Source organism: Sarcophilus harrisii, chromosome 1 (assembly GCF_902635505.1).
Source record: "Sarcophilus harrisii chromosome 1, mSarHar1.11, whole genome shotgun sequence".
In the NCBI taxonomy this organism is placed as follows: domain Eukaryota; kingdom Metazoa; phylum Chordata; class Mammalia; order Dasyuromorphia; family Dasyuridae; genus Sarcophilus; species Sarcophilus harrisii.
The window spans coordinates 154,712,257-154,725,994 of NC_045426.1; the positions used below are offsets into that span (position 1 = coordinate 154,712,257).

The 13,738-nt window shown below is 32.5% G+C and overlaps 1 protein-coding gene across 1 annotated transcript in view; it reads left to right on the plus strand.

Annotated features, from left to right (window-relative positions):
- Nucleotides 1-12,258, plus strand: part of RNF180 (ring finger protein 180) — a 151,668-nt gene extending 139,410 nt beyond the window's left edge. The window contains 2 exon segments of the mRNA XM_031937404.1: nt 388-613; nt 12,125-12,258. Of these exon segments, the coding sequence (XP_031793264.1) occupies nt 388-613; nt 12,125-12,258 (360 nt within the window).
- The last annotated feature ends 1,480 nt before the right edge of the window (nt 12,259-13,738 follow it).

Sequence of the window (13,738 nt, forward strand, 5' to 3'; positions counted from 1 at the left end):
TATCCTTCTGACAGTAGGTAAATCTGAATAGACTTCAGCTAAATTAAAAGAATTTTGTTGTTATACTTGTGATTTCTAAGAATTGCTGAAAAAATGTTAGTTGTTTGATTAGAAACATAAGTATTCATATGAGCATGCATATTTTTAGCTCCAGATTTGTTTATCCATGTTTTCATGCTATCCAGATAATTTTGTTAAGTATCTAAGTTCCATGTACTATATTATTTTTCCCTCTTTTCTGTGAAAATATTTGTACCATTCCTGATATTTTCTGGTAACATTGCAGATCTTATTAATTACAAGGGCTATTCATTGATATTAGAGAAAACCTTCACATCTTTTACGCTTATATGAAGAGCTTGGCCTTTTTGTATTTTTGTTTCATAGACTTTGAATGATGATGTGAGTACAGATGATGACAATGAATGTACAGAAGAAAAGGAAAGCTATATCTGTGCCGTGTGTCTGGATGTTTATTTCAACCCATATATGTGCTACCCTTGCCACCACATCTTCTGTGAACCTTGCCTCCGGACCCTGGCCAAAGACAACCCAACGAGCACACCCTGTCCATTGTGTCGGACAATCATTTCTAGAGTCTTTTTCCAGACAGGTAACTTTCCTCTTTTGTTTAACCCCTATTAGAGTATTCTGGCATACATGGAGATATATATATATATATATATATATATATATATATATATATAAATGTTATATATATTATAAGAGAAGAAAAGTTCTTGAAAGCCGTACATACTGGGTAGATTTTTATATAATTACCATATAAAATTTTAATCTATAAATTCTTTATTTACAGATTCAGATTTACATGCTACAAAAGGACTTGCTTATATGCTTTCATTATTATAAAATGAGTTGTTTAGTTACTTAAAATATCACTTAGTCTGAGTTGTTTTATTTATTATGCAGGATACTTGCTCATTTTTCTAGGGAATGTGATTCTTTTTAAAAACCAAAATTTAATTCCTTTTACTTAAATGTAATGACAGACATTCAAGTCAATGACAAACACAGCTCCTTTCCTTTCTAGAAACAATGATAAGCATTGATTTCCCAGAGGAAGGGGTAGAAATGGGAAGGGACATGGTCTCTAAAATCGTGAATCAGCAACAAAGAGGTGTAGCAAACAGATGATAACTGGGATAAGCATAGTTAGAAATTTGGACTCAGAAAGAAGATATAATGGCTTCTTACCAATAAGATCAACATAGGCCCACTGCAGGAATATCAAAACTAAATTGGTCAGCTGTCCCTAGGTGTGAACTCAGTTGAATCCTGTTTAGAAGGTGGTATAGCAATAGTGTCCGGGAGACATGACAGGAAAATAATGAGAGAAGCATAAGCCAGCTAGATGTACCAGGCTCTTACCAGGCATGACAGTACAGGTCCAAGTTGGTATGCCAAAATTGAGTTGAACTTCCATTATATTTATCATCTCAAAGACATATCTAAGTTATGTCTTGCAAACAGTTCTATTAAATCATAGCAACTCAAATGAATGGATTCTATGAATCAGTTTCCTGGTTTAAAATGTCTTGAATACATGAAGGAACTACATTTTCTTCAGTTTGAGACCTCCATCTAACAAGATAGAACAAGGCATCTATCACCTATAACTAAGTAAAGATCAAGTGACTTGATTAAGGTCATACAGCTAAGTGGTATTTGGACTCAGGTCTTCCTCACTTAAAGCCCACAAAATTCATCTGTATCATGCCAGGCAGTGGATCAGTGGCACAGTGAATAGAGAGGTGGACCTGGAAATCAGAAAGACCTAAGTTCAGAATCAACAGACAGTATCTATGTTAAACTAAGGAAGGTGTTTATTTTATTTTTTTATTTTGTTACCTTTTAGATCTGAACTCATCCTTCCTTCTCCACCCCACGTTTTATTTTAAAAAAGATATGATGGGCAGCTAGATGGAGCAGTGGATAGAGCACCAACCCTGGAGTCAGGAGGACCTGAGTTCAAATTTGGCCTCAAGACACTTAACACTATGTGACCCTGAAAAAGTCACTTAATCCCAATTACCTTACAAAAATCCAAATATATTTTGTATACTTCTATTTATCAATTCTTTCTCTGGAGGTAGATAGCATTTTTTTCGCAGATAATTTGTGGTTGATTTGAATATTTATAACACTCAAATTTATAATACTTAGCCATTCAGTTATTCTTCAAACTATTACTGTTACTGTATAAAATATTCTCTTGGTTTTGCTCATTTCACTTTTATTATTTTCTGCAAATCTTTCCATGCTTTTTTCCCCCCTAAAATCAACCTGCTCATCATTTCCTGTGATCCCGAGCAAGTTAATTAACCTTTATTTACCTTGGTTTCCTCATCTGTAAAAAGGGAAAAATAGATGGTTATGAGACTCAAAGGAGATAATATATATAAAGTGCTAACACCTTCTTTGGTATAGAATAGGCACTTGAGGATCTGCCTTTCTTAATCTCAAAATATATACATAATGTTGATTGTAAAAAAGATTTGGAACCAGCAAATTAAAAAGTAAGCAGAATATTAAATAAATTTTAACTTAATAGAAGTTTAGAGTTTATCCTTAGTCTCACAATAAAATTTGGTAGACATTCTTATCTAATGAAATTCTGAATAATTGAATCCTAAGCAGGATGTTTGGGGCAATTGCACCTACCCAAACTGACTACTCAGGAGTCACTCCAAATGATGTACAGAAAGAATTTATTAGAATCTTGAGAAGCAGACTGTCCTGGCCTGTGGGCCCAAAAGGACAGCAAGGATACCCACAGGAGGAGAGTCATTCACTTGAAGATGCTTACAGCTTTTATACATTTCAGACAAAGAACCCCCAAAATCCCACCCTCTATAGGTTATGATTGGTTACATAAACCTTTATCTCCCTATTTGGTCAGTGAATGGAATGCAGTGAAAAAGGTGATATACAGCTTCGGCCACTTAATTCCTTCTTTGGAAAATGGAATGCAGTCCAGGCCACATCTAAAAATCACATGACTGGGGCCTGCCTGTAGGCCTGAGCTACTTGAGTTAACAGTCTCTGATCAATATGTGCTTAATCTGTAAATTCTTCACCTTTCCACACAAGGATAAAAACAGATAATACAAATTTAGAGTCAAAGGACCAGAATGTCAACCCTAATTCTACTCCTTGCTAATTCTTTAGCTTTGTAGAAGCCATGTAATCTCTCTAGACCTCATTTTTCTTTTCTGTTTATTTAAGGGATTTTATAATCAATGATTTTGAAAGTCCCTCTGAATTCTGCTCTCAATATGTCTCAATATGAATCAATATGATCATAGCCTTTCACACCTGAGTTATCTGTGTGTCTTTCTCTCTGTCTCTTTCTCATGCTTCTGTTCCCTTTCTCTGTTGCTTTCAGACTTGCCTAAGTCTCCATTCTCTATCCTGAAAAATAAAAACCCTTCACTAGGTCCTATCATTCCAGCAAACTCTTGTTTTATATCTCATCTTACTTCCCTCTACTCCCATTCTGCCAGCCTTCTTGAAAAAATTCTGTTGCTACACTTGGTGTCTCCATTTCCTCTCTTCCAATGCTTTCCTCATCCCTCTGACCTCATCAATGCATCTGAAATTGTTCTTTCTAATGTTTCCAAAGAGGTTTTAATTGCTAGATAGATTTTCTTGGACGGCATCCTTTTTGAGTACTCTGCTGCATTTCACACTGTTGCCAATACTCTCATACTCTCTTCACTCTGAAATTTTGTGAAATTGTTTTCTCCTTGTTCTCTTACCCCTCTAAGCACTCCTTAGCCTCCTTTGCTATTCATCTATATAATGTGCCCTGTGGGCATTCCCCCTAAGGCTCAGCTCTCAACCTTCTTCTCTTCTCTGTCTATACTTTCTGTCCTGACAACTCCTGAGCATATCATCTATATGCAAATGGCTCAGAACTATAGATCCAGAACGAATTTTTCCCCTGAGCCTCAGTCCCATAGCACCAATTACCTATTGGGTATTTCAGATTGCAATTTCTGGACATACCTCACACTCAGCAAATCCAAAGCAGAACACATTTTCTTTTGCTCCAAAACTCACCCCCCTCCAGATTTTCATATTTTTATTGGAGGGACTATTATTATACTCTTCCAGGTTCATAACATCAGCAGTATCTCTGATTCCTCATTTTCTCTAACCCCATATATATCTTAGTATTTCCACCTACACAACATTTCTCTCATTCTACAATCTCTGCTCACATAGCCACTACCTGATCTAGCCAGAGCCAGATTAAAATGTAATTGGAAAATATTTAACAAAATAAATAAAAATACAACATAGTTTAAATTGAGTTTGATCCCATTGGCATAAAGAATCATAAGAGGGAACTTAAAGGCTATCAACTTCAGTCCTTTCATTTTACAAATGAGGAAATTGTAAAATGATTTATTCAGGGTCACACCAATAGTGAGTGCTTGAGATGGGATCTGAACAAAGGCATTCTTAATTCTTAATCCAACCTTCTATATCACTATTCCACACTGCCTCTTTTTTACACAAATAATATACAAATGTATACTAATGTACAATATATTATCAATGTACCATTAAATATATAACCTACCATGTTAGTTCAAAGGAGAAAAGAGGTCATTCTTAACTTGGGGAAATGATGGAAGTTATGATGGAAGTGGCAATGTAATTAGGATTTGAAGCCTAGGAAGAAATTTAAGATTTTTAGAACTGTTCTAGAGAAAAGGAAGATTATTTCAGACAGAGGGAAAATTATAAATGACACATGAGGAAATCTTTGGATTATATTCAAATATGCCTGAAATATGATCTGTATAAAGAGAAATAATGAAAGAAAAGGCAGGTCAAATCTTGAATGTCTTTGGCCTTGAATGCCAAAGAAGAACTACTAGTTAACTATAATGATAAGTAGTCACTGACAATTTTTGAGTGAGGTTTAAGATCAGTTATATTTGAGATCATACTAATATCTACTAAATATAAGAATTGTGTTGTAGGAAGGGGATGTAGTATATTAATTCAGTTTGTTTTATGCTATTTCTGTGGAAATTAAACTGCTTGAAAAATGTCAATCTTTTCCTACTTCTGTGAAATAAATAAAAAAGTTCCAAAAACAGCAGATATTCATTCACTTTTTTTTTACTTTTATGTTAAAGCGGATACAACATTCATTAGTAAACACTTACAGAAAGTATCCTTGCCATGTGTCTTTTTGTTACTAAATCATCTCTAAATCTTTGTGAGGTAGGCCAACCAGTATTCTCTGTTTTATGTTTTACTATGTACACAGATAAAATAATATGACACGATTTTCCAATAAAAGCTGATGATACAAAATAAATCCCCCAAATAAATTAATCTCATTAAGTTTGGGGGGGATTTGTTTGTTTTTATTTTTACTCCCCAATATATAGGAATCAGTATCTTCTCTCTGTGTTTTTAATTTTTATTCCAAGTATACGAAAATCAGTATCTTCTCTCTGCCTACTACATGATAGACAAAATGGATGGTTAGTGAATGAAGTTGTTTTTATTTCAAACACAAAGCTCATCATTACATAAAGGGAACTGTCTTTTAACATTCTATCAGAAAACATATCCTGCAGATTTTGCATCATTATTTTCTAAATCCTTAAATGAAAATGTTTTCTGAACTTTTCCAAGACCAGATTTCTGTGTATTTAACAGGTGCCAAGACAATGAAATAGGAAGCATTTTAGATGATACAGTAGCCTTGGGTGTATAGTAAAATAGAATTAATAAAATCAATACATTAAGTGAAATGAATGCAGCTAGAAAAATCTGAGATATGAAGACCATTTTTGAGGATAGTCTGGAAGCTAAAAGGTACATTAAAAGATGATGCCTACCAGATTCATTATCAGCTGTGAAAGGTTTGTTCTTGGTTACTTTTTGCCAGATTTTCTTATTTTATACTAGTAGTCCTGATTGACTTGAGCCCTGATTCTCAGGTTTGTATAGTAGACATTCTGTAACATCTTTTCTGTAAATGCTCCATATTATACCATAATCTTTTAAAATCATGTACTGCATATAAAAGGGCATTCGCAATTCCCATTAAAATAGAATAGCAAGAATATTTTATGTACTCCAGGTCAGACCCACGGTTGTTTTAAAGAACATTATCAAACTTTTTTCAGGGAAATCACCTGTTTGTGTTGTTTATGGAAAAATTATAAGTTTCTTTCTTGGCCTGTTTAGGTTTTACAAATTACATTTCTGGCAAGTGAAACATTATGTTATCAACAACATAGAAGACAGCAGGTCAAAGAGAAAAAAATGAATAAATCTTGTTATATTACTTGGAGCTCTGTCATTCTCTTCTCCTCTTCTGACTGCATGAAAAATACCAGCTGATGTCAGTGGAAAGAGGCTGACTAGAGGGGAAACCTTATCTCTTGTTTTGATCAGAATTTTCTCTTTTTGTGATCGGAAGTACTCTGGATCACCATGGAAAGTTCACCTCTAATGAAAGTATTGACGTAGGTGTCAGCGTAAACTTGGGAAAAAATGTTAATTAAAATTTGCTAGTATAATAGAACTTAGTTTTGATGAACTAAGACCTATCATGCAAGTGTCAGGTTATTCATAATGAATAAATTCACTACAAAAGAAATATATGTAAGAGATTTAAAGCTGCCGTCAGAATTGCTATACCAACTAAAACATGTTCAATATTAGTTAACAGTTATTTTGTTCTCATTTTATCATGGTCTTTTAAGGATAGTTTTTCTTATTTATATATTAATTTACTTTATAAACATAACATAGTTTGTCTTATATGACTTTAAAAGGTTATAGTGGAAGAAAGTTGATATGAAGAAAGTTCGCAAAAAAAAAAAACTATTGAAAAATAAAATGGGAAAACGAGGCTTGTACTATCAAAAAGTTAAAGATGAAAGGAAAGGAAATAAAGGAAATAAACTTCTATGTAGTATTTACTATGCTTATCACCATGCTAAGTACTTTTTACAAATATTACTTTATTTATTTTTCATAACACATGAATTAAGTGCTAAGATATTTTCTCTACAATAGAGTAACATATCATTAGAATTATACAAGATTGCAGTTCTTTTTTAAAACAATTCTAATCTAATTTTAAATCATGTATTTAAATATTGAACTAAAATCATTACGAAGTTTAATTCATACTTCTAAAACTGAAGTAATCTATATAGAAGTCATTCTTAACCTTTTTTTGTGTTGTGGGATTGTATTTTTGAATTGGGAAATGGTAAGATTTTTTTTTCTCCGTCCAAATTTAGAAACCTCGCTAAAATTTACACAAACTCTATATTAAGTATTTATTGAAAGAGATATATTCAGGTTAAACTATATCCATATGGTTACAATATAACCACATGGTTTTTTTGAGAGTATGATGTGAAATAATAGAGGATTTCTAGTTCTGTTTATTAGAAAGAAAAAAATCCCATGGCCTATGCTATTTATGGTGATAGGAGCAATATCAGAGAATTAATACATGAAACATAATCATGTGTTTTATGTTTCAGTGTCCTATGTCTTTCAGTGTCCTATATTGTTGTCCAATCATTTCAGTGATGTCCAAGTCATTGTGACCCCATTTGGAGTTTTCTTGGCAAAGATACTAGAATGATTTGCCATTTCCTTCTCTAGCTAATTTTACAGATAAAGAAACTGAGGCAAACAGAGTTAAGTAACTTGCCTGGGTCACACAGCTAATAAATGTTTTAAGACCAGATTTAACTCAGGTTTTCCTAATTCTACGCCCAGCTTTCTTTTACACCAACTAGCTACCTTCAAGTAATAGAGTCTACAATTTTTAGTTCAAATATAGTCATATAAAAGAAGCATTCTGGCAAAGTCAAGATGGCACAGAGAAGCCGGGAAGTTGCCCGAGTTCTCCCCAATTTCCTTTCAAAATAACATTAAATCAAGGCTCTGATAAGATCCTGGAACAACAGAAACTACAAAAAGTTGGAATGACACGATTTTTCAGCTTAAAATGTCTTGTAATAATTTCAGAAAAGATCAGCCTCCCTTGAATGAAAAGAGAAATACCTCTCAACACAGATAGTGTCCTGGCAAGCCTTGCATAGATCAGAAACAAAGACCCATAGGTCTTGGCTCAACAGGAGTAGAGCCTTCAGTTCTGGTAGACCAGGTAAACTGTCAGCTCAGGAAGCCAGACAACAATAGACATAGTAGGCTGGGCTAACCCTAGTGCAGTGGGCATATCGCTGCTGCTATTCAACATAGTAAAGTACTATATGTATTAGAAATAGCAGTGAGAAGAAAAAGAAATCAAAGAAATTGAGACAATAAGGAAAACAAAAAAAGTCAAGAATATCAAGTAAATTAATGACACTTATGAACAAAGGAAAGTAGTCTAGCAATACCAAACTATCTGATATTTAGGGGGCAGCTAAGTGATACAATTTGAGCACCAGTCTTGAAATCAGGAGGACCTGAGTTCAGATTTGGTCTCAGACTTTAACACTTCCTAGCTGTGTGACCCCCCAATTGCCTCATCCAAAAAAAGAAAAAAAACTTTCTGATATTTGACTAAAAAAATAGAGTGATAGATCAGTAGAACAGATTTGGTATATAGGACACCATAGTAACCTAGTACTCAATTGATAAACCCAAAGACTCCAGCTATTGGGATAAGAACTCATTATTTAAGAAAATCTTCTGGGAAAACTGGAGAACAACAGGACACAAAATAGGTACAGGCCAACAACTCACACTGTACCAAGATAAGGTAAAAATGTGTGCATGATCTAGACATAAAGGGTGACATCATAATCAAATTAGAAGACCAAGAAATAATATACTTGTCAGATCTATGGAGAAGAAAAGAATTCATGACCAAATAAGAGATAAAGAGCATTACAAAATGCAAAATAGATAACTTTTATTATGTAAAATTAAAAAAATACAGACAATACAACCAAGATTAGAAGGAAAGTAGAAAAATGAGATACAATCTTTATCTGTAATAAAAGCTTCATTTCTCAGATATATAGAAGACTGAATAAAATTTCTAAGAATATAAGCAATTTTCCAATTGATATATAATAAGGGATATGAACAAGCAACTTTCAGATGAAGAAATCAAAGCTACGTATAATATAGGCATATGAAGAAGTACTCGAAACTTTTCAGTAGAGAAGTACAAATTAAAATAACTGAAGTATCACCCTATCATATTAGATCATATAACAGGAAAAAATTATAAATGTTGGAGAGAAAGTAGAAAAACTGGGATACTATTGCATTGTTGGTAGAGTTGTAAACTTTTGCAATCATTCTGGAAAATAATTTGGAATTATGCCCAAAGGGCAACCAAACTTTGTATATTTTGATCCATCTGTATCCTAGAGATCATAAAAAGAAGGAAAGGATTTAGATTTACAAAAACATTAATAGCAACTCTTTTTGTGGTGAAAAATAATAGGAAATTGTAGGTATATCCATCAACTAGGGAATTATTGAAGTTGTGGTATATGAATATAATGGAATAATATTGTTTTATTAGAGGTAATCAGCAGGAGAATGTAAGAAGAAACTTAGACTTAACACAGACTGTTACTAAGTGAAGTGAGAAGTACTAAAACAGTAACATTGAGCAATAATTATTATTAGCTCTTCTCAGCAATAAAATGATCATAGACAATTTCAAAAGATTCATGATAGAAAATACTATCCACATCCAGACAAAGAACTAAGGATTCTGAATGCAGATTGAAGCGTACTATTTTCACTCTTGTAATTTTTTTTTGTCTTGTGGCTTTTCTCTTTTCTGATACTTTCATGACTAATGTGGAAATATGCTTAAATTGATTGTACATATAAAATCCATAACAGATTGCTTGTTGTCTTGGGGAATGGGGAAGAAAGGAGGAAGGTAGAAAAAATAGTACTCAATCTTAAATAAGTGAATTTTGGAAACTACTGTTTCATATAATTTGAAAAAATGCTATGAAGTATAAAAAACAAAACTGAGCCTTGAGAGAAGAACTATTTTATACTCCCTTTCTTTGTAATTCCAACACTAAACACAGTGCCTGGACATACAGTAGTGTAGCAGTGTAGTAGAGTAGCCTAATAAATATTGATTTGATTGCACAGGCAATATAGGATTTTAACTAAGGAAATAAAAGATAAGTTTAATCATTGAGAAGTTAACACTGTGTATTGTCATTTGCAGACAAATTTTAGAATATGGCCTGGAACCTTAAAATAAAATCTTTGCCAGTAATTTTAAGTTGTAAGCCTTTATTCAAATCCCTAACAAAATAGTCACTAACTCCCATCAATTCCTTTGTATTTTTGGCCTTTACAGTCTTTTTAACCTAAGCTGACAGTGCTACAATGTACAACTATAAAAATATATCAGCTTTACAACCCATTCTTAAGTTCATCTTTGTACTTCAATCCCTCATTTATGAATCAAGGATTAGATTTAGGAAGATTTCCAAGTTAAAGATACAAATAAAGTTCATAGAATCAAACCTTTCAAAGACCAGAGGAGACCTAAAAGTTCCTCTACTCCAACTTTATTATTTTACCAATAGAACAAGAGACATCTAGAAAGTTAATGTGAGTTGTTCAAAATTACCTAGGTACTAGGAGTATTACTAGGATTTTGTAGTAAGACCTTCATACTTCAAATACAATCTTCTTTTCACTGTATCACACTCTTGTTTTGCTTAGTTTGCATAGCATTTTGTTTTTTCCCCATTTTATTTAGTCCCCATAGTTATTTAGTAACAAGTTGTTTTAAGTGTTTGTTTATACAAAACATTTAAGATACTGTGGTGGATACAAAAGCAATTTACATAGTTCTTGCCTTTAAAGAATTTACCATATAGTTAGTAGGGGAGCCAAGCTCTACATACATACTGTCTGCAAATAATCATGATATAAAATATGATACAGTAAGTTCAGAGGAGAAAAGGTCAGTTTCAACTGGGATGTCAGGAGAATTTAGGGGAAAATTGGTATTTGAGTTATTTATTAAAATGAGTAAAATTTTAGGTACTTTTTTTTAATGGCTAGACACAAGTTAGAAATAGGGAGTTCTGGGTTAAAAGAGTTTGAGAGGTGCCAAAGTGGGGAGAAAGAAAAAGAATAGAGAGAGAAGAAGAGGAAGAGGGGGAAGGCACAGAGGAGAGAGTCAGGCATTCTCTATGTTGACCCCAATGATGTTATTTTGGTCCTCTTTAAGAATAAGGGACAACCAAAAGAATACAATTATTAAGTTTGATTACTTCTCATAGGTGAAGCAATCAAAGTTCTTTATTAGTTGTCTGCTCAGCATTATTACTTTTCTACCTTTTTATCCTGGCCTCTTTTTTTGTGGGGGAAGTGAATACAACACAGCCACTAAAATTGACAAGAGCTAATTAATATAAATGTTTCTCTCCTCAGAATCCTGGCTATAATATTTACCTTCTATTTTGTGCCTTTGTTATTATAGTAATGTGGGTTGGGTAAGACAAAGGACAATTTCTTCAATCAATCACCACCCTCAAGACCAAAATATGAATTCATCCCTTCCACAAAACTTCCTGAAATAACCTTATCCCAAGTTAATTACTGATTGTCTCTTCACACTTGAGGTGTACAGTTTCTGTCACGTTCTTTTATAATTGATCTCAACTTGTTTTTGTTTGTTTGTTTTTAGCTTTTCCTACTAAGTTGTGAATCCCTAAATAACAGTTCAAGGTCTTTCTGTTTTTTGTATTGCCCCAAAGAATCAATATAGTTACTACATATATGCTGAGGTCTCAACATATACTTGATAAATGAAATGAAGCAGAAGAAAGTGTAGAAAAGTCATTCAGAGAGTTGTTATTATTGTTAACTATTGTTCTTTTAGTAGTGAAATTAGGGCTTGAAGGTTTTCTAAAGACAGATCAGATAGGATATTTGGGAAATTTATCTTTTGTGTGAGTAGAAAAAATTGGCTATAATGTGACTTTTACTTTTTGAAAAAGATCTAAAAACATGACCATGATATTTAAAAATTTCATATAAGCACTATACCTTGCTTAAATTTGTGCTTTGAAATCTTAATTTTCTTCCATTTTAGATCTGAACAATGCTACAAAAACATACTTTACTAAGGAATACTTGAAAATAAAGCAAAGCTTTCAGAAATCCAATTCAGCAAAATGGCCCCTTCCAAGTTGTAGAAAAGCATTCCATTTCTTTGGAGGTAAGTAAATCAGTGTGTAAAAAGCCCATAACATTTTTAGAATCATTTTTCTTACCACTTTTTCTGCAGTTACTTGTCTACTTAGTTCAATATGTTTTAAATCAAGGAATTAATTAAGCCTCTTTATTTAAAAAAAAAAAGTGTGTATTCATTCACCAGAAAATTAAATAAAACAGACAATAATGATTAATTTGGAAAAAGTATTAATCTTAACAAAGTTCATTGTTGTCTTCCCTGCTTTAAATTTCTTTTTTTTAAAGTTATTTTCCCTATTTTCAAAGAAAGAAACCAATGTTATCTTTTAAAAGGTTATTTCAAAAATCCATTTTTGAAAACTTTAACTTACTATAACTGTTAACTGACTATAATTCATTCATAGTGAATAAAAGCACTTGAAAAGTATACCAGTAGTTATCAGTGTCCCAGTTAGATGTAGGTATTACAAGTATTATGATCCCCAATTTTTAGGTAAGATTATGGAATTTTCCCACATTCACTCCTACTTCACTGATGTATTAATATTCTGCATATTTTTCCCATTTTCCAAATATTTAGGTTAAGCAGGAGGTTTAATGTAAACATAATAGCAATAAAGTTTTATGGTTATGGCAAATTTTAGAAAAAAGTATTTTGTACAAAACCAAAATATATCTAAAACCTAGAACACTGGGATTAGTTCTTGCTATTTCTCCATAAGGAAGATAGGATAAATTTAGGAAACGTACAGAAAAGAGTAACAGAATTAGAGAAATAGAGGAATTTCTGATGAATGTGGACTAAAAAGAATGAGACTTCTCTGTCTAAAGAAAAAAACTAAAAGGAAATAGGAATCGTCTATAAAGCTGTGCAATGGCTATCCCTGTTTTCTAGGACTAAGAAGCAACATTGAAGTTTAAAAAGGTTGTTTGGGGACAAATAAAAAGATATTTCCTTTATTTGGACAAAATAAAAAGATCTTATTTATTTTGTTCATTGGTTAATAAATAGAACTTCTTACTCATAGAAGTGACATACATTTGCAATATGTCTCAGTGACCTGGAACAAGAAGAATGTAATATAAATTGATCACAATTTTCAAATGTTCTTTTTTTTTTTTTTTGATAAATAACATGAAATATGAAATCTTTCCTTAACCCCAGTAACTTGCCTTAACTTTTTACATTTTGAGAATTGTTACTTTTTAAGAATAATACTATTTAAATCCCACTGGTTCTTAGCATCTCTTTAGAAAACTTCTGTTTTTATAAGTTCATTTCAATTACAGAGCTTCCCAAAACTTGCTATCTAAAAGAGCAAGAATATATAATTTTAGAACAGAAACAGTTAACAATTTTTAAGCAATCATCCTAACTTTATCAGCCCTTTTTCCTGTCTCTGCCCTTTAAGTATTTCTTCTGTCAGCTTTTCCTAGTGATATAGTTTGTGGAATAGAAAATGGCTAGCATTAATTTGGCCTCCCTGACGTCCCATGTGCTTAGAGCTGTTGT